The following is a 22,984-nucleotide window of genomic DNA, read 5'->3' on the forward strand; positions in this document are numbered from 1 at the left end:
GCATTGTTGCTGGACGCTCGCAATGCCTTCGTGTGTGTAGCTCAAATAGTGATACATTAATATGCTGTGGTCGCATTTAGATAGGGGGTGTTGCTGGGCTACGGCACGTCTGCCAGGGGCTTCTTGGCTAGCACGTAGTGATACGTCACAGGTGTCTGCTCGGTTCGGGTGAGCGTCGGGGTCCACTCGCGGCCGAAGTGCGTGCCGGGCTCGGCCAGCGCCGCCTGCACCTCCATCTCCCAGGGCAGCTCGCTGAACACGCCCTCGCGCACGTCCTCCTCGCCGTGCTTGAACAGCGGCTGGCCCAGCTCGGCCATGGACAGCTGGCTCACGTCCTTGAAGAACGCGATCTCGCCCTCCTGCAGGAACGCAGTGCCCGTCACGTCGCCCCACACTTCGCTGCCCGGGGCCGACAGGATGTCGATGGTCTTGAGCAGCGCCAGGTTGCTCGCGCGCGTGAGGTACATCATGATGCCCTCGAGCGCCCAGAAGGTGGGCACGTCCGGGTCGAAGCCGCTGGAGAGCAGGCTCTCCTCCCAGTTGAAGGCGTTGAGGTCGGCCACGATGCAGTCGTGGCGCTCGGCCAGCAGCGCCGGCTCGAGGTCCTTGAGCACCGCGCGCTTGTGCTCGAAGAGCTCGGCGCTCTGGTCGATCTCCAGCACGTGGCAGCCGCGCAGCGTCTCGAGGCGGAACACGCGCGTGTCCAGCCCGGCGCCCAACAGCACCACCTGGCGGATGCTCGGGTGCCGCTGCTCGAGCGCCTCGTCCAGGTAGCGGCCGCGCAGCGCGACGTAGTGCTCCGGGTGGGGCTGCTGCTGCTCCCACTTCTTGAGGCGCGGCGCGAGCTGCGGCGCGATCTCGCGCGTGAGCGGCTCGGCGAACTGGTCGCGGATGAGCGCGTCCTCGTGCGTGGCCTCGATGGCGCGCAGCAGCGCGTCCATGAAGCTCGTGAACTGGGCGAAGTCCTCGTTCTGCATCTTGCCAGCAGCAGCAGCAGAGGAAGAGGAAGAGGAGGACGAGGCGTGCGCGTCGAGAGGCTCGGAAACGAAAGTGGAGCTGGAGCTGGCCGCGCGCTCCATCGTGGCAAGTCGAGAAATGCGTCAGTGGCCAACGTCACGGCAGTGTGCTGGTCGACCGAGAGACCGGCCAGCGCTGCGTACGCCATGAGCGCAGCCGGTTGGTCCCTTCCAAGCGAGCTCCCGTCTCTAGCGCTGGGGCGGAGGGAGGGGGCGAGGTGGCGCCACTGGCATGCAGCCGCGCCGGCGCACGCATGCTCCCGGCAAGGGGAGAAACGCCGCGAGGCGCAAGAACCCCGGCCCGACATCGAGGCAGCTTCAACGCGGATGAAAAGATCGCTTCCAGGCCTGGAAGCGAGCGGTCTCCGATCAGCTGGCCGAGGTGGCGACAGAGTGGCCGGGGGCCGGCACGCCACCGCCTGCAAGCACGTCGGGACTCGTTGGGACCGAACACCTTGCGTTTGTTTACCGCCGTGTGGCCGGTCATCGACAATCGAGATGGCCCCGCCTCCAAGCAGAATAACCCGCCCTGGAGCCTCCAGGGCGGGAAAACGCCACAAGTGCGTGGCCGCCGGCTATGAGCAATTCGCTAGTAGCAAAACCAGGCCCGGCAAATCGTTGAACGCCGTCTGAGCGTGCCGTTCGCAGAAGGGTCTCGCGAGGACTCATCGGTCCGCTGAGGCTGGTCGCTGCCAGGCTGGGGATGCCGTCGGCAGAGCTGAATCAGTGTACGGCATCAGCAATGCTGTTCGGCGACGAGCACTTCGTCGCCGATGAGTGCGGCCCCGACCTGTCTGTCTGACTCAGGCGCTGAGCAACTTGCGAGCGCTGCTGGCCAACAGATTGGTCTCGATGAGGCATGGTACTGTAGCGCTTCAACTGTGTCTACCAACCATTTCGGCGAGCTTTTCACTTCAAGCACACACTCATATGGCTACGGCGGATCACTAAAGACGCATGGAACCGGCCCTCAGCACCTCCGCAGCGATTGCTGGACGCTCGGTCGCGCGCTGATGGAGATTGGATGGCGGAGAGCACGGAGCTCAGCTCGAACGCTTCCAGCAACGCGAAAACATGACTCGAGAGGCGGCGAAAACATCGTGAACCAAACGGGGCAGCAAAGCTCGCTCGCCATCACTGCGCCGACAGATGACAAAATGCAGCTGAAGCGATGATCTCGACACACGGCCCATCCAACACGGTGGAAGCAAGAGCTGGACACGAGTTTTGAGCTGCTCAGCGCAGCAAAGTGGACTTATCTGTGCGGTGTAGGCTAGTTTCCAGCAAGACGGTATCCGCTAAGCTTAAAAGTACTGCAGTGCTTGGTCATATAAATGTATTCTTTCTGCTGTTATTGCATGCAAGCTTATAAGAAGATTTCTCTCAGCCGTAGCGGTAGCTCGTAAACTCGAACAACCTACACTCCTGTCGCCGCCGTGTTGGGCTCCGCCACCTTTTGGCTGCTGTTGGTTTGGTCGACTAGAGGTGGCTGCTGCATGGCCATGGGCGTCGGCTGCAGCGTCACGACTGGGACAGCGGTGACGACGCCTGGAGCGTGGCAGTGCGGGTGGCGGCGGTTCCAGCGGCGCTGGCGCTTGCATTGGCGTCGGTACTCGCGCCGGAGCTCGCGGTCGTAGTCCTGCTGGCAGTCGCGCTTGTTGTTGCCGCCCAGACGACGCAGCAGACCGAGGAGAAGGAGGACGCCCATGACAGAGAGCGAGGTGGTAGTGGTGGTGGTGTGTTGTGTAGGAGGCTCGAGTGGTGGAAGGCGAAAGCCGAAGTGAGCGAGTGAAGGCGCCTTCAACCTGGCGGAAGTGAAGTCACCTGTGGTGACTTTGACTCGATTAAAGTATGTGTGCGTGAGCCGGGACAGCTGTAATCAGGCCGACGACGCGATTACGACAATCCACGCGAGCGTAGCCACTTCGCGCTATCCAGCGGCAATTCCAGTGGTGGAAGGCCAGCATATCCGATAGCTTGAGTCACCACGGAGCGTTGGGGGATCGACCCATGCTATGAAGAAAGCCCAACGAACTTCTGTGCTCGTGCACACCACAGTGTCTTGACAGCAGCAACAATATCCAACTTCACTATCAAATGAAGTCCGCAACCTTTTGATACGTTGTGTCAGTAGCGTGTACTTATCGAGGATAGCGTTGTCGGGCTTGACTACATCGCTGGAACAAGATGTGCAGGCAGCAGTTTATGCTACGCAGCTACGAGTTGGGCCGGAGGGGGAGGAGGCGGGGCTTGTAACCTTGACTCGTGGCTAGTTGAACCGGGACGACTTGAATACCAGGCGGTGCTGCTTGCAAGTTATTGCACTGGTCGTGGCTGGCCACGCAGCCTTTACCTTCGTCTTCGTCACTCTTGCCACGTCGACGCCGAAGGCAGTAGCGAACCAGAGGAATGAGGAGAAGAACGCACATCCAGCTGCGGTCGAAGGAGGCGAAGCTGCTGCGAGGAGAGGCGAAATTGAAAGTGAGATCAGCAGCAAACCTGTACTCTTCGATACTGTACCAACGATTCGTTGGCAACGAAGTAAACACACTGACAAAGCCGTTTGCATTTGCGTGCACAAACATTATTCCAACCCAGCGGCGACATGAGGCGTGGGCCAAGCCTGGTTTGAGAGGTTTGAGATATTGTGCCTTTCGGTCATTTTGCCGAGTCCTACGTAGGACTTTGGAGGTCAGTTAATCTGAGGTTGGTGGTCCCTAAATCTGAGATGCAAATCTCGGACGAGTCCGATGAGTGGTCTCCTCCGTTCAATGGACTCCGGTTGGAGTCCAAGTCAAGCAATCTTTGTTTGGGGAAGCAAGCAATGCCGGAACCCGCGAAGGCGAATGACGAAGACTGGAGTGTTTAACGTATCGACTGCATCGTGTTTTCTTAGGTTTATTCTGCGTTTGACATACACCGTATTAGAGTCAGCTCGTATGAAAGTCTTGCCACAAGACTTGGCAGGAGTCCTTCGTAAGACCTCAAACCCAGAATGCCGTGAAAATGGGCGACATTCGGGCTTTCGGCAGTTTGGAGGACCTGCGCAAGTGCTTCCATCGGACTAGCAATTCTTGGTCCTAATTCCCTACGAGGGACCTGCTAATCTGCTCCAATAACCTAGCCCCATCTTAGTAGGTAGCTGTTTGACACGTCCGATTTGCCAAAACAACTGAAAAGCACAATAAATGATCACTCATTAGGGGGAGTCGAACCTTAAAAATGGCGACAAAAATATCAACAGAGACGGGGCCGAATAATCAGCAACGTTCTGCACCAAAAATCAACAAATCAAAGAAGGGTACTCACTCAGTTTTCGCATGTAGTTGGTGAAAACAGCGAATTATCACTTCCTTTTTCGCCAGCACACGCAGGCTCTTGCTTAGTGCATATACATCTTCTTATATTCAGCCTTATACCTAGCAATGGCCGACTCCAACGTAACACTGTCCAGCAGCTCACAACGTCTCCATCATCGCGAGTTGACATCTAAAACTTGTTTATAGTGATAGTGAACATGTTTATTTGGAGAGGATTCGTGTGAAAACTTGCCTAAACACAGTTTCTAATTGAGGAGGGACTTCAAAAACAGCAGAAATTGTATCAGAGGTCGAGGAGGGAACAGCAAGCGGTACCACTTGAAGTTCGAAATCATCATGATGATTTTTCAAATCAACCACCTCCGGAGGTGGTTGATTTTGAGAATCAACAAGAGTTCGCCGAAATAATCAACATCAAATCGCCCTAAAAATCAGCACGTTTTTTTGCCAGGTTCGACTCCCCCTATTTGCTTCATGTAATTAGTCAACTTTAGTCGTCTTCTTTGCATCGTCTGCCTCCATTGTTGCGCTTGGGTGCAGCCAATTCTTATACGAGTACGCAGAGGCGCCGAGCATTTCCTCCAAGTGATGGTCGAGGCACTTCTCGATGCTGCAAAGGTGGCGAATGTATGCCAGTTTAGGCCACACGGCCCGCTGGCCCCCTTCGATGTAATGTGTCATGTCTTGCACAGTCGGGTTTAGGATAGCTTTGATGCCGATCGATTCGAGGAAGCGGAAGTCCGGGATAATCGTCACGTTTCCTGAAAAGTTTTGCTTGAAGTACGAGCTGAACTGGTGCCCGTAGATCTTGGGGAAGAGGCCCAAGAAGGCGAGCATCTTGAGTCGGTGGCGCACGTCCCCGGCAATAACGCTCTCTAACTTGTAGAAAATGCTCTTGCTGTTGCTTGGCTTGTCAATTTCATCGCTGACGAATGGCACCACGTGAGGGTTCACTTGTGACACGATGAAGTTTGTAACGTCAAAGCCACTTGCCATGGTTTCCATCGGTAGATCGTGCTGGATGCTGCCGTCCACCCACTCCTTGTTCAGCGAGGCATAAGGAACGATGTTGCCTTGGAAATCTCTTGCCATGAGCTGTTTCCCCTTCATAATACCAGGAAGAGAGCAGGATACGGCAACAGCACTCCAGAGAAGCACGTGGGGCGTATTGATGTGGCTCAGCAGCAGCTTCTTGGGTCCTTTGTGACCCGAGATATCGGACGCGGAGACGGTAATGCACACGTGGCGGCCAGTCTTCAAGAACGCGTCCTGGAACGTGTAGTACATCGTCTTCTCCTCGGCATTCATGGGCTCGCTGTAGTAGTGCTCCGTAGTGCGCTCAAATTCGGAAGAAGCCACCAGGAACCCAGTCTTCACGCAGTGTGCGAGCTGCTCGAGGAGCGGTGGGAACCAGCGGATGCCATACGAGAAATACCGCGTCGAGATGTCGCTCACTAAGACATCGTTCAACAGCTCTTCATTAGTCCTGCATGCGGTGAAAGCAGCAGTGATGGAGCCGCCAGAGGAGCCCGAGATGACGTTCGGGAGAACGTTGGCATCCAGAAGTGCGCGAATAACGCCCATATGATACATCGCAATGGAGCCCCCACCGCTCAGACACAAAGCCGTTGAGCCAAACGATTGCTTCATCCGCCGGAAGAAGCGCACCTTTTCCGCGTGAGGGAACTTGTCGTCGCTGATTCCGGCTAGCGTGTCCAACGCGCGGATCACCAGCGCATTATACTTCGTGATTGCTGTTTTCGTACCAGAGTTGCATTCCAGGTGAAGACTGGGTGAGTCTACTCCCAACTCGTCACGCATAACCACCGAAGCCACAATATAGCGCAGCTCGTCCACATTCACGTTGTCGCCAGCATCGAGCGCGCGCGTCAGCGTCTCTACATTTCGACGCATCTGCTCGAAGTCGCAGTGCTCCGTGTCCTCGGCGCGTATCGTCGTTTTCCAGTTGTCCTTGCCTTCCAACACGTCCAAATACTGCGCCATCTGCTTCCACTCTCGGTAGCTCTTGGTAGTCTTCATTAGGCGACGCAGCCTCTCGGCCTGCTTGTCTCGCACTCGAAAGAGCCCCACATACACGCTCCGCATGACCAAGAGCACCTGCTTCACCACCTTCACAGTGACATACAGCGACAGCGAGAGCACAATGCGCGCCATTTGATACAGCGCCACGATCCACTGCAAGATGATCACAACCTGCAGGCCGCAGAACCAGCCCACCCACTTGTATTTGCGCACGAGCAGTATGGCTGTGCCCATGATGGCCGCGACGCCCAAGGGACGCGCGACCACCTGCGGATCCGACAAGTCTTCGAGCTTGGTGTGTCGGAGACCTTGCACCACCGTCCAGAACTCCGCCAGCGCCTCATTCACCAGAGCCACAACGATTCCCCGACAGTACTGCACGCACTCGTCGATGTGTGCCGGCGCATCGGCCAGCCGCGCAACCAGCGCCTCGGCCAGATAGCTGCCCAGCCCAAGCACCACGACGATGCCGCCCACCACGTTGGCCACGAACTGCGCAAAGCGGTTCGAGTCCTTCCACTCCGCCTCCTCACGCAGCGCGCGCTGCAGATCCTCGAGACTGCGCTTCTTGTTCATCGGCGAGCTGCGCTGCATCTTGGCGGCGGCGCGCGGATCGCCCTGCCTGCCTGCTGGACGCTCGACGATTTTGAAACTGAGCTTTGCTCGCGGCCCCGTCTCGCGCCATAGGGCGGATCACTTGGGCTTTGTATGCCCCGAGCATGACAGGCAAATGTCATCTTCGATGTTGGTCGCTATCAACATGGCGACAAGGCATGAGACAGCAAGGGGTCTTTGAGCTCGCGGGCCCAGTCTTGATTCAAGATGGAGTCACGACGCTGCGGTAGGTTCGCCCTCGCGAGAGCGCCACGGAGTCGACGAGCCGGACGAGGCGCATGACGGTCTCCACCTGCGACGCGTCTGGCTGCTCGCCTGTGTCGGCGAAGTACGTTTTGAACGACCACAGCACGAGGTTGGACAGCTCCGTCAGCACGATCTCGCGGACCGTGGTCGAGTACACATCGACGGGGCTCCGGGGTTGACCTCCATCAGTTGCTGCTGTAGCACAGGCAACCCATGCGGCTTGAAGCTTTTCCAGCAGCTCAGCGTCTTGCTGCGTGTGGGTCTTCTGCGCAGCGACCTGCAATGCATTGTTGTTGATAACACCGACGTCCGGCTGCGGACGCTTTGTGCGTATCCTCTTGAGCATTGCATCTCTGTGAGCTGCCGCAGCAGGCGAAAGTTTCGGCGGAGAAGCGGGGAGTCGCTCGAGCAGCGCCTTGGCCTCACTATTCAACAGTCTCAGCATCTTCTTGGCCTGCAATACGCCACAACACAACCTATCAGTACCTTCATGATGAAGCAGCAGCACATATCACCACGCGGCTACCTGCTTCAAGCGGTGGTAGATCGGAAACACTGAGGCGAACGTCGGAGCGTCCGTGACCTGCTGGAACTTGGGCGAGTCCACCTCGACCTTCTCCAGCATGAACTCCGCCAGCCGCTGGTAGCCCCCTCTTAGTCTCGCCACTTGGCTGGGGAATGACACTTGAATGCGAGCCACGGGCGCGTCCATCCTGCCCCCTGCCCCCAGCTTCTGCTGCTGCTGCTGCTGCTGCAGGATGAGCTGCCTCCTCTTCGAGCTCAGCGACAGGTGCTCGCTCATCTTGCAGCAGAAGGCGAAGCGCGTGGACGACTCCAACTCCTTCAGCCTCAGATCCTCCAGCTGCGTCTCCAGCGCCTTCAACTTGCGCGGATACTCGAGTCTAACGGCCGGCGGCGCCTCCGTCTTGGGCTCCACCGCCGTCTCCTGCGGCTGCTGCGCCGCCCGCGTGGCCCTGGCGACGGCCAGAATGCCCTGTAGCTGCGTATCTTCGGCGTCCGGAGGCTGCGCGTGGTCTTCTTCACTCTCTTGGTCGCTGTCGCTCCCTCCGGCGACTAATTCCGCGCGAACTTTGCGCGCGCGGCGGATGGCGTCCTGGATCGACTGCTCCAGCGCCGACGTCTCCGCTTGCTGGGCCACTTTCTGATCGACGGCGGAGGTTTCCAGACTGCGGATGAACGCGCACACGCGCTCGAGTGTCTCGCATTGCCGCTGCAGCGCCAGCGAGCGCAGACGCACGTCGGCGTCGACGCTCGAGGTCTTGCGCAGCAGCTCGGCCAGGACGACGTCCCGGTCAGCCATTAGCGAATGTATGTCACTGGGATTCTGCCAATCACGATCACCCACGATGTGATTGGTCAAAGGGCTTCAAGTTGCCTTTTGTATTAGGAATGACGCCAAGACCACCGCACCCCGCAGCACGGGGAAAGCTTGCTGCAGAGATTAACCCGCCCTGTGCTTTACAGTACTACATGTGTAGAGGCAGAAGAGAATGTATCGGTCACAAAATGCGCAACTGGCCTCAAAAACCTGAAGAAGCGTCAGGCGACCATCGCTCGCTTGCCGCTCGCAGCTCAATCGTCAATGAACCGTTGATGTCTGTACGACACGTATGCCACGAAATCAGTCTGGACGGGACAATGTTCTCGCGCAGCGCTGCATGCAGAATCTTTTTTCAGCCATTAACCAGTGGCTCGAGTTGTCCTTGCGCGCGTCAATCAACGTAGTGTTGGTCTCGGAACCAGAAAAAGAAAAACCCTGTGCCGACGAAAATTACATGTTGGACAGCGCCACTGCACTGGCTGACGGCGAAAGCCACCGAGCTTGTAGATACATAGCAGAGTGTTTGCCATCCATAATCCCAAGCCAACCCGGAGATTTGCTCTTTGACTGTGCACGCCGCGTCGTTTTTTTACCGCCGCGAAGCGGCTGGTTATATTCGCAACACTGTTTCGTTCCGTTCTCGCGCGCGCTTCAAGAAGAGGACAGACAGATTGGCACTTTCACTGGAGCGCCGAGCTCGAAAGCGCGGACCCACTCGCTCACTCGCAACTCGCGGTCGCCACGCAAGTCCTCGGCCTGTTGTCTTGCTGCTTCTTCCGTGTTCGCTCCCAGTTGCAAAGACGCAGCGGACGCACAACCGTCGAGCCAACAACAAACACCCCCTCGCAATCCGATGAGCCGGCAAGAAGCCGAAGGCGACGCGCCTCGTGCGCGCGCGAACGCCGCTCGAGGTGAGCTCATGCGAGCTATTATGCAGTACCGTAAGAGTAGGGCCGCGCACGCATCAGGCGTCTCCCCCCAAGTACAGTCGGCGCGACGCCCTCCAGCTTTTTCGTTAGCGTCGCCTCACACTCCCCCACAGAGCGATGACCACGGATGTGTCTGCGTGTGTGGCTTGTGTGTCGTGTGTAGGCCAGCAGCCGCTCGCTGATGTTAATACCAATTCGCAAGGAAGTTACGCTGTTCGCGACAGCCAGGTGGGTGGAATATGATACATACCTCGTGTATTCTCTCGGCTGGGCTGGGCGCCATAGGGTTCTCCACGGTTTAACACACAACGCTGCTGCCCTGCCGCTTTATAATAGATGCGCGCGCCGGCAGCGCCGAGCGTCGGTGCTAGGCCCGCCCCAGGCCAGGAACCGGCTGGGAGCGGGGTGGACCGAAACTGGGGCGCCCGGATCCGCGCGTCCATCGCGCGCTTGATGGAGATCGACGGCCTCTGCTTGAACCCGGAGAGCTACACCAAGGCAGCCGAGAAGAGGAAGGCTAGAGAGGAGGAGCAGGCCTTCCATGCGCGCGTGGACGAGCTGAAAGAGGCAACGGACACCGCTCACAAAGAGTACTGGAACAGGCTGCGAGACGTGTATTCGGCCTCGACAGCAAAGAAAATGAGGCTCACGTCGAACGAGCCGCCGCCGCCCACCGTGGCGCCGTCGTGGCAGCGTAGGAATGAGCACGAAGCCTTGGACACATTAGCTGTGGCTGCTTCTAGCGAACAGTTGAATCCCAACGAGCTCGCGCCGCCTACCGCCAAAACGCCAAAGCCCAGCAGTCGGCGGCACCACGGGCTGCCCTCAGGAGCAGGTGGGTCCACTCTTTCGCCGGTAATTAAGGTACTCAGTCAACTGACGGTTTTGCTGTCTCCATCAGGGACCAAGCAAAACCCGGTGCAAGTACACGACCCAGCGCTTGCGAAGGCCGTTGACAAGCTCGCAGACAAGCTGGGAGAGCTCCTCGGTCAGCTGCAAGCCACTTCGGATGCGGCAGCGGCCGAGCCGATTCTGGCTGCCGCTGCGACAATCGCTCTGGAGGCGACGGAAATGCGTCGTCGCGAGGAAGTGGCTTTGACGCGCATGGTGGAGATCGAGGAGCACCGGCAGCAGATTATGCTGGGGCTGCTCGAGTACGCAAAGCGCAAGGAGCAGCGGGAAATGGACGGTGAAGGAAGCAAAGAAGGCGCCGGCAGTGCACCCGACGCGCGAGACAGCCCGCCGCCGCCTCAAAATGCCGAGGAACAGCAATAGTCCTCGCAAGCATTGTGCTGTAATAAAGTGCGTTCTGCGCGTCATGCCATGTCAGGAGATGCCAGGGTCAAGTGCTTGACGGAAATGTCGAACAGCAAAAGGCCAATTGGGCACACCGCAGCGGCTGGAAACGGGAACGCAAATACATTGCCGTTATACGCTTGAGAAGTAGCCACAAAAATCCTAACGAACTGTTATCATAGCTCTGAACGAGTCAAGCTACAGGTAAGGCGACCAACCCACTGGGAGTATCTCATGTTCAACAACCTAAGAGCAAAACCAATTTTAATTTAATAATTAAAATTGCTTTTAAGCGGTCCTTAAAAGGACCACCACTCGGCTAGCCTTCGAGCACGTTGCGATGCCTTTTTTTTACACGTTATCACGACAAGGTGGATAGCATGCCCACACAGGTCGATCGCACCGTATAAGCATAATATCACCGGAAGTGAATCTCACGCCATCGGTGGTGGCTTGAGTCGCATTCGTGTTTTGGGTGGAGCTTTCTTGAAAACAATTAAAAATTGTGTCATTACAGTTTAAACACACAATTGAATTTAAGCCAATTACTTATATTTGATTTAAAATTGAATTTTGATGTTTGATTCAACACAATTGCTCTTTTGTTGAGCTAAAAAACTTCTGCATGGCCGACGCCGACGCCAAGACCGAGGACGTCGATATGGCGCTGCCGAGCGCGTCGCAGGACACGGAGGACGAGGACGAGAGCAAGTCGCTCGTGGCTCGGCACGGAGACGTGACGACGGACGACGACCCGCAGGAGAGCACGGCGGACGAGGAGGAGGAGGAGGAGGACGAAGACGAAGACGACGACGTGGACAGCGACGATGAGAAGGTCGAGCTCTCGGACAGCGCCTCCATGCTGCGCATGATGCAGAGTCTGCCGGAGGCTGAGGCCCGACGCCACGAGCAGTTCCGCCGCTCGCACTTCGAGCGCGGCGCCGTCAAGCGGGTAACAGAACCATAGGTCGCAGCCGTTCTGAGGCTGCTCCCAGACAGCTACCTAACACGGTGTTGATGCGTGTATTATTTACTGCTGCAGTGCATGGCGCAGGCTATCCACGAGTGCTCGGCCACGGACAAGAAGGCGCCCAGCGTCACCAACGTGATGGCCATCGTCATGGCCGGCATGACCAAGGTCTTTGTCGGGGAGATCACGGCCGAGGCGCGACGGATCATGGAGAAGAACGGCGAGACGGGGCCGATCCGGCCGCGCCACCTGCGCGAGGCGCACCGCAAGTTCTACAAGCGCCGCCCGCTCGCCCGCGGCCGCAATATGCGGAGACTGTTCCGGTAGGGCTGATATCATGCCAACCAACGTGTAAGCGAAGACCTGCTGTGGTTCACATGTCTATTTAGGCGTCATAAGCATCTATCGTGGCCGCTTCTCCTCGCTCAAAAGGCGGTCTTCCTCTCCGGCGTCTTCGTCGTCATTTACTTCGCCGTCTTCTTTGTAGGTGCCGTAGCCGTCGCCACCGACGTGACGAGGCGAGGCGAAGGGGGACATGGCGTTGACGCTGTCCTTACTGCCGCGGCGGTGGCCAGCAGCTGCAGCAGGGATAGTTGACAGCGACGAGGAAGCAGACATGAGCTGCGATGACGGCACGCGTCCAGGCGACTCCGGATAGTAGTAGTCCTCCTCGCCCTCGGCGAACATGGACAGCAGCCACTGATCCTTCAGTATCTGGCTGATCTCCGGGAACGAAGGACGCATGTCCGGGTTTTGATGCCAGCACGAGCGCATGAGCCGAGCTAGTGCAGGCGGGCAGTTGATCGGAATCACAGGTCGAAGTCCGTTCACCACTGCTGTCATCTACAAAACACATCAATGAGTTAGTATTGAAACACACCACAGGGTATCCAGAGCGCAGCATACCAGTTGGAACGGGTTCATGCCTTGGTCGCCGTAGGGCTTGCTACGGGACCAGGTCGAGTACAGCAAAATACCGAAGGAGTACACGTCACCCTTGGTAGAGCATTGGATGCCACCCATGGTAGCCATCTCGGGCGCCATGTAACTGGGCGTGCCAACCTCTGCTGTCATGGTTGTAGCATCAGGCTCAATAAGTCTCGAGAGGCCGAAGTCGCAAATATTCACGTCGTCCGTCTCGGAAATAAGCACATTCGCCGGCTTCAAATCGCGATGTACCACATTTCGACTGTGCAGGAAGCCCATGCCGCTAACGATCTGGTTGATGACCTTCATAAAGACAGCTTCCCCCAGAGGGCCTTTAGCTGCTGGGTTCTCGATGAGCCCGCTCAACGATTTCGGACAAAAGTCTGTCACGATGTACAACACACGGTTGTAGTAGCTCACTCCATAAAAGCGCACAACGTTCGGGTGGTGCAGGCGACTTAGGATGCTGACTTCACGTCGGAAGAAACTCTGGAAGTACTCTTGACCTGTCACGGGGCTGTACAGACGCTTGACGGCCACCACCGAGCTGCCACCGCCACTGTGAAGCAGACTTCGGAATACCTGGCCAGACGTTCCATTGCCTACCTCGCACTGCAAGGAGAGCGAGTCGAACGGGATAAGCCAGTCACGGCTGTCATTGGAGACAAAGTACTCCAGATCTGCCATGTCCGAAATTTCGACATATTCCGACTGCGAGAAACTATTTCCACGGTTTAGGAATGGCCCCTGTAATGCGTGTGGCTGGCGAGCAAGACGGCGCATCGTACACATGCAGAACCCCAACGTTGACAGTGCAATGGTGCCCAGGATAGCCACCATCGCAAACGGAAAATCGTACGATTCACAGCCATCGCCGCCGTAGCGAGCATCGCAGTGACATACAGCTTGAGTGCCTGACATGACGCATTGACCGTGACCGCTGCAAGCAACTTCGCTCTCCATGTACCCAGGGCACAACTGACAGGTCGGTCCGATATATCCTTCCGCGCACGTAGTGCACGGGAGCTTCCCTTCAAGTTTCCAGCCCTCGTGACATATACACTCGCCGGTGCCGTTGCGCCCACTCGAGCACGTGCCATGACCGCAATCCTGCGGACACTGCTGGCAATTTTCACCGAAAAAGCCCTCCTCGCAGTCGTAACAGTCTGTGAGGGAGTCCCAGCCTCGGTGGCAATTGCACTTGCCTGATCCGTGCAAGCCATCGTCACAACGCCCTTCGCCACACTTACGACAAGCCACGCAGGTCTCCCCATAGTAGCCGCTCATGCACCCCACGCAGTTGTTTGAGTCGGACCATCCAACATCGCAGATGCATCGGCCGTCACCATCTACTCCCGAGTTGCAGTGCCCATGCGGGGCACAAATTGGGCATGATCTGCAGTGAGCGCCGAAGTGCTGCGGTGCACACTGGCATGACATCGTCATGGGATTAAAGTCCCAGCCGTCGTCACACAGCGAGCATCGGCTTTCAGGGGTGTAACCTTCGTCGCAAATGCATGTTCCGTCACCAGCATTGGTATCGTTGCAGCGACCATGGTTGTTACACGTGCGGCACGGCGTGCACGACGGCCCATAAAATCCATCTTCGCACTCAAGACATCGAGACTCCGACGAAAACCCTTCCGAACACACACATTCGCCATCGCCAAGAAGACCGTAGTTGCACTTGCCACCGTCGCATGGCTTACATGGCTGGCAGGTTGGTCCGAAAAAGGAGCCCATGCATTCCATGCAGTTATTGTCCGCGTCAAAGCCTACAGCGCATGAGCAGCGGCCGCTGCCCATCAAACCATCGTCGCAGTTTCCGTGAGGGAAGTTGCAGTCGGGGCATCGCTTGCATTTCTCCCCAAAGAAGCCAGGCAAGCAAGTGGCACATCGGGTGTCCGGGTCAAATCCTTCCGGGCAGATACATTTGCCTGTGCCCATTAATCCCGAGTCACAGTGACCGTCGTTAAGGCACGGCTCACACGTTCGCTTGCACTCTGCACCAAAAAATCCGCTAGCACAGTCCCGGCAGTCTGGAGCGGCATATCCATTTCTGCAACAGCCATTCACCAAAGCAGAAAAAAAGTTAGTCGCTATCCACCAACATATTGTAAATACGCTGGTGCATTCGTCGTACACGCATGTGCAGGTACGCGGGCTCATATCATTTGCAGCGCATCCGCACTCGCCGTTGCCAAAGCAAGCCGTGAGCGATGCGCCATCCCAGCCGGGACACTCTGTATAGTTGGCAATCGAATAATTCGCACAGTCAACATCGCCATCTTCCTCATCGCGCTAGCTAGCGTCGCCTCACCCGCATTCGACGTGCCGTACCTGAATTATCCTGCGCCTCTAGATAAATATTGATCTCCGCGTAGCCTGCAATCGAGACGCCCACCATGGAACAAACAGGAAAATCTTCATGGGGGCCCTTCCAGTTGAAGTGGATGGAAATCGGCAGGTCGTCGCTCGTGATCTCGGGAATAATGGACTTCCGCCCTTCAGGGCCAATAATGCCGTTGCCCCAGGGCGGAAAAATGTTGAACATGTCGTTGCAGTGCGGGTAGTTCGCCATCAAATACGCCTGCGACGGGTGCACGGGGCTCGCCAGCATCTCCACGCCATTGATAAGGAGACTGTCCACTGATCCTCGTCCACCTGCAGGTGACTCCCAGTCAATCTGCTTCACGGCTACCGATAAATCTGCCTGCAGCAATTGGCAGCAGTAGAAGAGGAAGAAACAATATGAGTCTCCAATATCCAACTCCAGCGCGCTTACGTCACGCTAGTGCCGTACCTTGCACACGGTCTGCTCCGTGAGTTTAAGCCCTGCAAAGTGCACCGGCTCCAGCGGCGAGAACACGCACGAGTTGTTGGCCCAGCCCAGACACCGCGCGATGACCTGCGTCTGCTGCACCAAGGCCTGGACGCCGGAGGACGCTGCAGCGATTGCAGTCCACAGGACGGCCACGTAGTAGTAGACCAACCAGCTCCCGATCCGCTGCCTCCTAATACGCATCCTGCCGTCCTGGCCCGGCCTCCTGCCCATCCTGCCATCCTGGTGTGTCATGCTGCGCCAGCCTAGCCAGAGTCTCCGTCCCCAGGGCCCGCAGCCGCTGCTCGTGCTGCGCCGCGCCGGTGGACGTGTTGAAGAGATGCCTCGCGATCTCAGCGCTTCGGTCCGTCGGAGGCGCTGCCTGCCTGCTGCCTGCTGCGAACCGGCCGACCTGCCCCTGCCCGCCTGCGTGCCTGTTGCCTGCCTGGAGAGAAGACGCTCGGCGCGCGACCAGCAGCTGAGCGGAGCTGAGTCTGACGCGATCGATCGCTGCAGTGCGGAGAAAGAGAGGAGATGGATGCAGGCAGGAGCTCTTTCGGGCCGAACCAGATCGCATTATGGAAGTCGTAAAAAGGGCCTACCCGACTATAGCGATGGCGAGTGCTACCAACAGCTGAGAGTACCAGGGCAATATGATTGTTTATCAAGATATATAATTTTGATATTCTTGATAACTAATACTATAGCAGAAAACGATTTTGCATACAATATTGCAGGTAGCCTTCTAAATTTCGTTTTTACGGGGCTTTTTACGGATCGCCCGACTTTTTACGGAGCTCAAGACCACTTCAACACCTGCAGCCAAGCCCGAGCGAGGCACCAAGATGGTCGGTCGGTCTGTGGACGAATGAAGGCGAGACCCTGCAGGAAAATTCCAGTGCGGTGACAGTGGTCACAGATTTGCGGGCGGCTTCAACATGCGAGCCTCTCGCCTTGCGGCGCCGCCGTCCATTTAGCGCTGATCGACGGACCCGGCGGGCGGCTTCTCGGAGCGGGCGGGCGGCGATGGGGCTCGAGCGATGTCGCCAGTCGACGATAATACAGGTACAGGTGAGTCAGACCGTCGGACGACGTGACACTTTTACTTGCAAGGTTCAAGGCGGCTAAGACGACAACAATGCGTCGACCCGAGTCGCAACGGAGCTTGCGCGTGTCGGGCATTGCGCAGTCCGGCTGATTTCCGCGAACGGAGTGCTGGCTCGGGCTGTTATGGATAATTGAGCTGGGGTTTGCGAGTCGCTTTGACGCACATGTTGAAGCTTGCTGTCGACGAATTTATACGAGTCGAGAAATTATCTTCAAGGCTGTGCTGCGTGCACTGCAGCACGCTAAAGAATGCAAGAGTGAGAGAGTACGGGTGTATTGTGTTCTATTGTGATCAGCTTATGATACTTGCGCTGCGGCGCATTTGTACAGGGCTCTTAGCCCGTGGGTTATTTTATGTTTCTATGGTTTTCTAATGTGTTTCTCTTCATCTCGACCACCCCCTTCTGGCTACGGCTCATGCCAGGTCGAGGAGCATGTCGAAGCACTCGTCGGAGATGTCGCGGATGCGCTTGTTCCAGTGGGAGGTGGCGTTCTCGTGGAGAGCGGAGGCGATCTTCTCGCGCAGAGCCTGGTCGCAGGATAAGTACACGCTCATGAGCTGGAAGTTGCCGCACATGTTGCACGCCTCCTGGGCCACCAGGAAGTGCGTGGACCGGATGCAGGCTTGAATACGCGTGAAGGCGCGGTGCACCACATCAGGGGGGAACATGAGCCCGATCTGCATGAACTGCGAGAGCAGCCCCGCCGTGAACCGCACGAAGAACAGTTGCAGCTGCACGTTGCGTTGAGGCCACTTGAGCAGCATCCAGCGGAGGAACTCCTCGCCGTGCATCGGAGAGAACGCAGCCATCCGGTTCACCAGGTCGCCCATAGCGCGGTACGTCGTAGCCTCTGCGGAGTCACCGCACTCGGCGAACTTTTCCAGCTGATTGCGGTTGGAATCTGCGCTGCCGCTGCCTCCAGGCGAGCTTCGAACAAGCAACCGGATCGCGCGCATGATCTGGCTGCATAGTCCGCCGATGGTGTCGCTGATCTGCTCGTCGCTGCTGCCGAAGGTTTCCAGGTTGTACCGCGCGTCCCTCTCAATGACATCCATTGCAACGTTCAAAAATGCAAGCATGCCCTTGACAGTGACGAGGTTCTTGCCCGAGTTGCGGGGCTCAATGTCTGACAGACCTTGGTGCTGGAAGATGGCGAGGGAAGCAGACGCCGCTGCTGCCAAAATACAGGGGCGCATCTCTGGAATTGTGCGAAAGATCGCGTTCATCACGGCGAAGCGGTCGTACTGGGCCAGCACGTCCAGCTTGACCATGTTCAGCATCTCGTGAGCGATCCATTGCGGCGTAAAGAACATCCCCTGTAGGCTCTCCGCAGATGTCCCTCGAGCAGGCATCTCCTTCACCGAGGCGTCCGAACCGAAGAGCATGGTCGTGAGCGCAGCCTGAAACTTGAGCAGATCGATGTCCAGGGCGCCGCTCTTGGGCTTGCGGGCGGCCGGAGCATCGACAATGTCGTCCTCGTCAAAGTGGAAGACGTCCTCGTGCTGTCCGCCGCCGAGCAGCAGCAAATTCAGCTCCTGGGTCACTTCCACGTCGGGGAACAGCAGACACATGAGCTCCAGCACGACTTCGTCGGGGTTGAGCGCGTCCACGACGTTGGCGCGCTTGCTCTCGTGTTTGCGGCGTCCCACGCGGCGCTTGAACTTGCGCTTGGGGGTGCCCTCGGCGACCATCTCGGGGGACGACCCCAGCTCGTCGAAGTTGTCGTGGCTCAGCAACTGGCCCGACTCGTTGAAGATGCGCGCGCTCTCAAACAGCGTCATGGGCCGCGCCTCTCGCCTGTGCTCGTCGTGTCGTCCTGTGTAGGCCGTGGACGGCGCCGACGACGCGAGCGTCAGCGAGTCCATGGCGTCGTCCAGAAGCTCGTCGTCGGGAGCCGCCATGGCCGGGGGCCACGACGTCGCGGAGGGCCCGGAGCGGCTCAGCTGTGACGCGTTGCCGCGCGGGGCTCCGGTGGCCTGCCGCATTTGCGCGGGGATGCTGCGGTGCGCGCTCTTGGTGGGCGTGGGCAGCCACGCGTCGCGCTCGAGGCGCATGACATCGGCGCGGTGCTGGTGGTGCGCGTGGTGCTTGAAGCGCGGCTCGGCGCGCCCCTCAGCGGAGCGACGACCGGCGTCGCGCTGCAGGTGCTTGAGCTTGCGCTGCAGCTTCCAGTCCGTCTCCTGCAGGACGCGCGGCGACTGCGGTGGGGGCGCGGGCGAGGTGTCGGCGGCGGGGGACATTGTGGCGGCTGCGGGGTGCGCGGGGGCAACGGGCAGCGTCAGATCGGCGCGGGGTGCTGACTTGGGAGGAAACGGTAGAATGGCGACGTCAGCAAGACGACCGAGTGCAAGTCGACGGTTTGCGTGCCGATGTGTCAACTCGCTCACTTGGACTTTGTATGCCTCGACCGCGTTTCTGTCCGTCGTTCCGAATGGATTCCGTGTTTGGGCGGTATGCGACGCAAAATAGGGAACGTGGGTACATGTATTGGGTGCTCGGCTCAACCCTACCGCAGCTAGAATTCAAACTTGAAATTGCGCGCGAGCAGAATCCCCAGATTCCCGCGAAACGACCGCCGCCTCCGGCCGGCCAGGGCGCAGCTGTGGAGGAAGATACATTTCTTCCCTACGGACGCAGTTCTTGCGTTGCGCGGCGGACAACGCGATCTTTCCGTCGTTGTCGGTATTGAAGCCATCAGCGGCGGACGGCGCCGCGAGGCCGGTCTCTGCGTGGCCGTGAACAGCGCCGCGAGCAACGTTCTCCTGGCGCAGCGGCGAGATGGCTCCCCGTCCCCGCGAAGCCTGCAGAGCGCGGCGGCTGTGACATCGCCGACGTGGTGGGCCAGCCCGGTTTTTGTGGCGACGTCGCCGATTGCTTTTTGCAGCAGATCCGCTTCAACTTGCGTGCAGCCGTTTCTTCCAGCAGTCGAGCATAAGATTCCGCGTGAATCCCCAGATACGACGACCACGCTGGACAAGCGCGTTGGTTGGCGAGGACGCTGCCTTGAGCCCGTAGCCGCAGCTGCGGGGTCAAGCATCGATATACAATATGTACAGGTTTCACCAGCGTTGTGGTGTCTATATGTATTTGATCGCCGCTTTTTTAGAAGAAAAAGAAAAGAGCGACCCGAGCAGCTCCTAATACAATACCCATCCAAATAGGACAACCTTGAACAAGGTATAATATCGCGTATATTATTGTGCCTTTCACGTATTTTGGCGGGTGAGCTGTTAATTCAGGCGGAATTAGAGTCATAAAAGGGCGATCAATGCTTACTTAGTGCCAATTCTGCCGAAGATTGTAAGCGCTTCCCCTAACATCGCGATCAGCATTTGAGAGCCAATCGACGGAGATACGAGCAGAATGGCATGGATTGGCGGGTAGGAAACCGCCAATCGCTCTGTTTCCGCCTAACGCAGGCTTGGATTAGCTTATTCCGCCTTAACTCGGCCCCACCATCGCCGCTCCTAATTCGGCCACGGAGGGACGACCCGGAATTAACATGGGAATTAGCTAAATGGGGGCGTAATTAAGGTCGATAAGGGATTAGAGTTATGCCAGAATTATCACGGCAGAATAAGTGAAAGGCACAATATAATACATAAATAATACCATTCCCCATAAAAAATCAAGTATACAAGTAACGTCTTCCGATTAGTATACTCTCCGATTATATGACCCTGTTTTCAGGGTATACTATTGCTATAATACCGGTACACTATTCGGAAGAATCCGTTAGAATCTTTCTATGAGAGAAAACTAGGGCCCCGCGAAGGCTGGGATAGTATAAACATCATCTTTTATTTTTGGGGAAATTGTGTTTCGGGTCCGTTACTGTATTTTAAAATACCTTACCGACACCCGAATGTTTTACCAGTATTTACGGTAATCTCTATATATGAGCCTTCAGCAACTAAAGCCGCCTTAATGTTACTCTAAAATCACCATCTCCAATGCTAGTTCAAGTCACCCATACAAATTCCTATTCACCCGTAGAACCTTAAAGTCGCCCCTACAAATTCCAAGTTGAGGTTAAAGCTTGAAGTCGTATAAGTTTTCAGTTGTATTTAGTACTTAAAGTTGTCGCCATAAAATGGCGGCACCAGCAGGCCGCCATCACAATTAACACTTTCATATCTTATTTAAGTCACCACTGTGAGGTAGCTCATTCAAACTGCTAGAATCTCACAAAATGCGGCTGTGAACTAGAATTCCTACAGTAGTATATTGTTGCCATGATTGGTATGGAAATTGCTAGAACTGACAAAGCTATTTGAGGTTGATACTCTTGTAGATTACCGAGCGAAGGGTTTTGAACTAGCTATCTCATAACGCTGCTGATCTACTCTAAGTGGTTCTTATCAGTCTTTCGATTTGGGTCACATCATCAGCGCGAATGACAGAGGAACGAGAATTACACAATGTCACATCCAAAGAACCCGCAAAATGTATCGATAGCGACTAGTGGTCCAATCATAGTGCGGAACGCGAACTTTGCCAGTACTAAACCATCATTCCCCATTTGTGACCCTAGACAACGACAATGGTTAAATGCGGCTACTTCCCCGCCTGCTCCGCTACTTTCAAGCGTACGACGCTGAAGGACACCCATGTTTCGAAACATCATGGAGGTGCTGAACGCATTTTTTGCGACGAGTGCGCCGATGAGCTTCGCTTTTTCCGTAAGTCAACACTCGTTGACCAACCACATAGGGACCACACCCTGCTGTCCTGCCCCAAGGCTGGGTGCGGGGTTATGGTTCAACCTTCGAACATTGCTCGGCATCAGACCCCCCCCCCCAGGGCCGCGACCTTAGCGTGGAGAACGAGGAGGATCACCCACAACCATTTGAGCCTGCTGAGACGCTTTACCGCCCCGAGTCAGACGAAAGCGTATGCCGGGCATCGCACCGTGCAGTACCAGCTGACCTGATGGTCGGGCGCTGTCAGGCCTTCCTTCTCTGGTGCAAAGACCCCAACTCGCTCGGCAACCACAACCTAGGGGTGAACTCCAACGACCACGAGGCCAAGTTTCGCACCGTATTTGGCATGATGGGTGACCACTTCAAGTTGTCTCGCCTGCGGGGTCATGTCTGGCGTGAATGGCTCTGGGCGCGACCTCCTCAAGTTCTTTGCACCTGAGCCTTTCGACGGGTTCATGCGATGGATTGGGAAGAGGAAGGGGGTAGTGACCTGTCAGCCACCCACGAGGTACAACCAGCTGAAGCCACTCGTCAATTTCCTCCAATTCCTCGTGGAGATCAAAGGCTTTTATTTTTAAAGAGATCCTTTAAGATGGCCAAGGTCACCTCGATCGAGGTATCAAAACAGCGGCGAGCCGACCAAAATTACGAGGCAAGGCCATTCGTATCGATAATATGCCCTACCGCACCTATTTCTCAGCCTGCACCTCAGACCTGCATGTCGAATCACGGACTTCTGGGAACCGTGCAGGATCTCATCACGTTTGCCAACACACATTGGTACATAAATATGACCCTCGTTCTCTACTGCATCCGCTCGTTAGTCGTGGGAAACATTGACACTGACCTGGGACGCTCTCCGCGGCATTTTCAGCGCACGTGGTACGAGGGCAAGCACCTCTTCGGCTCAGCGTTGTAGAATGAACGTATCTCGCATAGCCGTCATTGGTGTGGAGGGGGTCCAATTCCACGGAGCTGAAAACTCTGGTGTATCAGCGGCAGCAGGCTTCAAAACCGCATATGCCTCCAAGAAAATCGCCCGTATTAATTGTAGTTGTACTGGTGTGGAGACAATCAATGCAACTTTTTGTTGAGTACGCTACTACTTGTGGCCACCTCGCCTAGACGCATCTAGGGCCCCGACCACCCGGGCCTGGTAGCTACAGAGCCACCCCGGCCTGCTCACTACAGCGCATACCTAGGTATCCTTCCTATATCCGTTCTACCTGCTAAGTACGCTACTACTAGTGGCCCACCCGTATTACAGGTTCTTCACCCTAACCGGTGGGCAGAGTCAGACACTTTATATATGGTCCAAGCATAGTGCGGAACGCGAACTTTGCCAGTACTAAACCATCATTCCCCATTTGTGACCCTAGACAACGACAATGGTTAAATGCGGCTACTTCCCCACCTGCTCCGCTACTTTCAAGCGTACGACGCTGAAGGACACCCATGTTTCGAAACATCATGGAGGTGCTGAACGCATTTTTTGCGACGAGTGCGCCGATGAGCTTCGCTTTTTCCGTAAGTCGACACTCGTTGACCAACCACATAGGGACCACACCCTGCTGTCCTGCCCCAAGGCTGGGTGCGGGGTTATGGTTCAACCTTCGAACATTGCTCGGCATCAGACCCCCCCCAGGG

The 22,984-nt window shown here is 56.7% G+C and overlaps 6 protein-coding genes across 6 annotated transcripts; all 6 read right to left on the bottom strand.

Moving 5' to 3' along the window:
* Positions 1-98: 98 nt before the first annotated feature.
* Positions 99-1,079, bottom strand: PHYSODRAFT_477085 (hypothetical protein; the record flags this gene model as incomplete). The annotated part of the gene is made up of 1 exon (XM_009516696.1): positions 99-1,079. The coding sequence occupies one exon, from the start codon at positions 1,077-1,079 to the stop codon at positions 99-101; it is 981 nt and encodes a 326-aa protein (XP_009514991.1).
* Positions 1,080-2,433: 1,354 nt separating this feature from the next.
* On the bottom strand, positions 2,434-2,724 carry PHYSODRAFT_261614 (hypothetical protein; the record flags this gene model as incomplete). The annotated part of the gene is made up of 1 exon (XM_009516697.1): positions 2,434-2,724. One exon carries the CDS (start codon positions 2,722-2,724, stop codon positions 2,434-2,436), a length of 291 nt encoding a protein of 96 aa, XP_009514992.1.
* A 2,092-nt stretch (positions 2,725-4,816) lies between these two features.
* Positions 4,817-6,973, bottom strand: PHYSODRAFT_261626 (hypothetical protein; the record flags this gene model as incomplete). Its single annotated transcript, XM_009516698.1, has 1 exon — positions 4,817-6,973. The coding sequence occupies one exon, from the start codon at positions 6,971-6,973 to the stop codon at positions 4,817-4,819; it is 2,157 nt and encodes a 718-aa protein (XP_009514993.1).
* Positions 6,974-7,196: 223 nt separating this feature from the next.
* PHYSODRAFT_476098 (hypothetical protein) lies at positions 7,197-8,561 on the bottom strand (the record flags this gene model as incomplete). The annotated part of the gene is made up of 3 exons (XM_009516699.1): positions 7,197-7,373; positions 7,452-7,694; positions 7,767-8,561. 3 exons carry the CDS (start codon positions 8,559-8,561, stop codon positions 7,197-7,199), a joined length of 1,215 nt encoding a protein of 404 aa, XP_009514994.1.
* A 1,777-nt stretch (positions 8,562-10,338) lies between these two features.
* PHYSODRAFT_353433 (hypothetical protein) lies at positions 10,339-15,315 on the bottom strand. Its single transcript, XM_009516700.1, has one exon. The coding sequence runs from the start codon at positions 14,871-14,873 to the stop codon at positions 12,633-12,635; it is 2,241 nt and encodes a 746-aa protein (XP_009514995.1). The 5' UTR covers positions 14,874-15,315; the 3' UTR covers positions 10,339-12,632.
* A 1,732-nt stretch (positions 15,316-17,047) lies between these two features.
* On the bottom strand, positions 17,048-18,874 carry PHYSODRAFT_261605 (hypothetical protein; the record flags this gene model as incomplete). The annotated part of the gene is made up of 1 exon (XM_009516701.1): positions 17,048-18,874. One exon carries the CDS (start codon positions 18,872-18,874, stop codon positions 17,048-17,050), a length of 1,827 nt encoding a protein of 608 aa, XP_009514996.1.
* Between the last annotated feature and the right edge of the window lie 4,110 nt (positions 18,875-22,984).

This window comes from Phytophthora sojae (genome assembly GCF_000149755.1).
Source record: "Phytophthora sojae unplaced genomic scaffold PHYSOscaffold_1, whole genome shotgun sequence".
Lineage (NCBI taxonomy): Eukaryota > Oomycota > Peronosporomycetes > Peronosporales > Peronosporaceae > Phytophthora > Phytophthora sojae.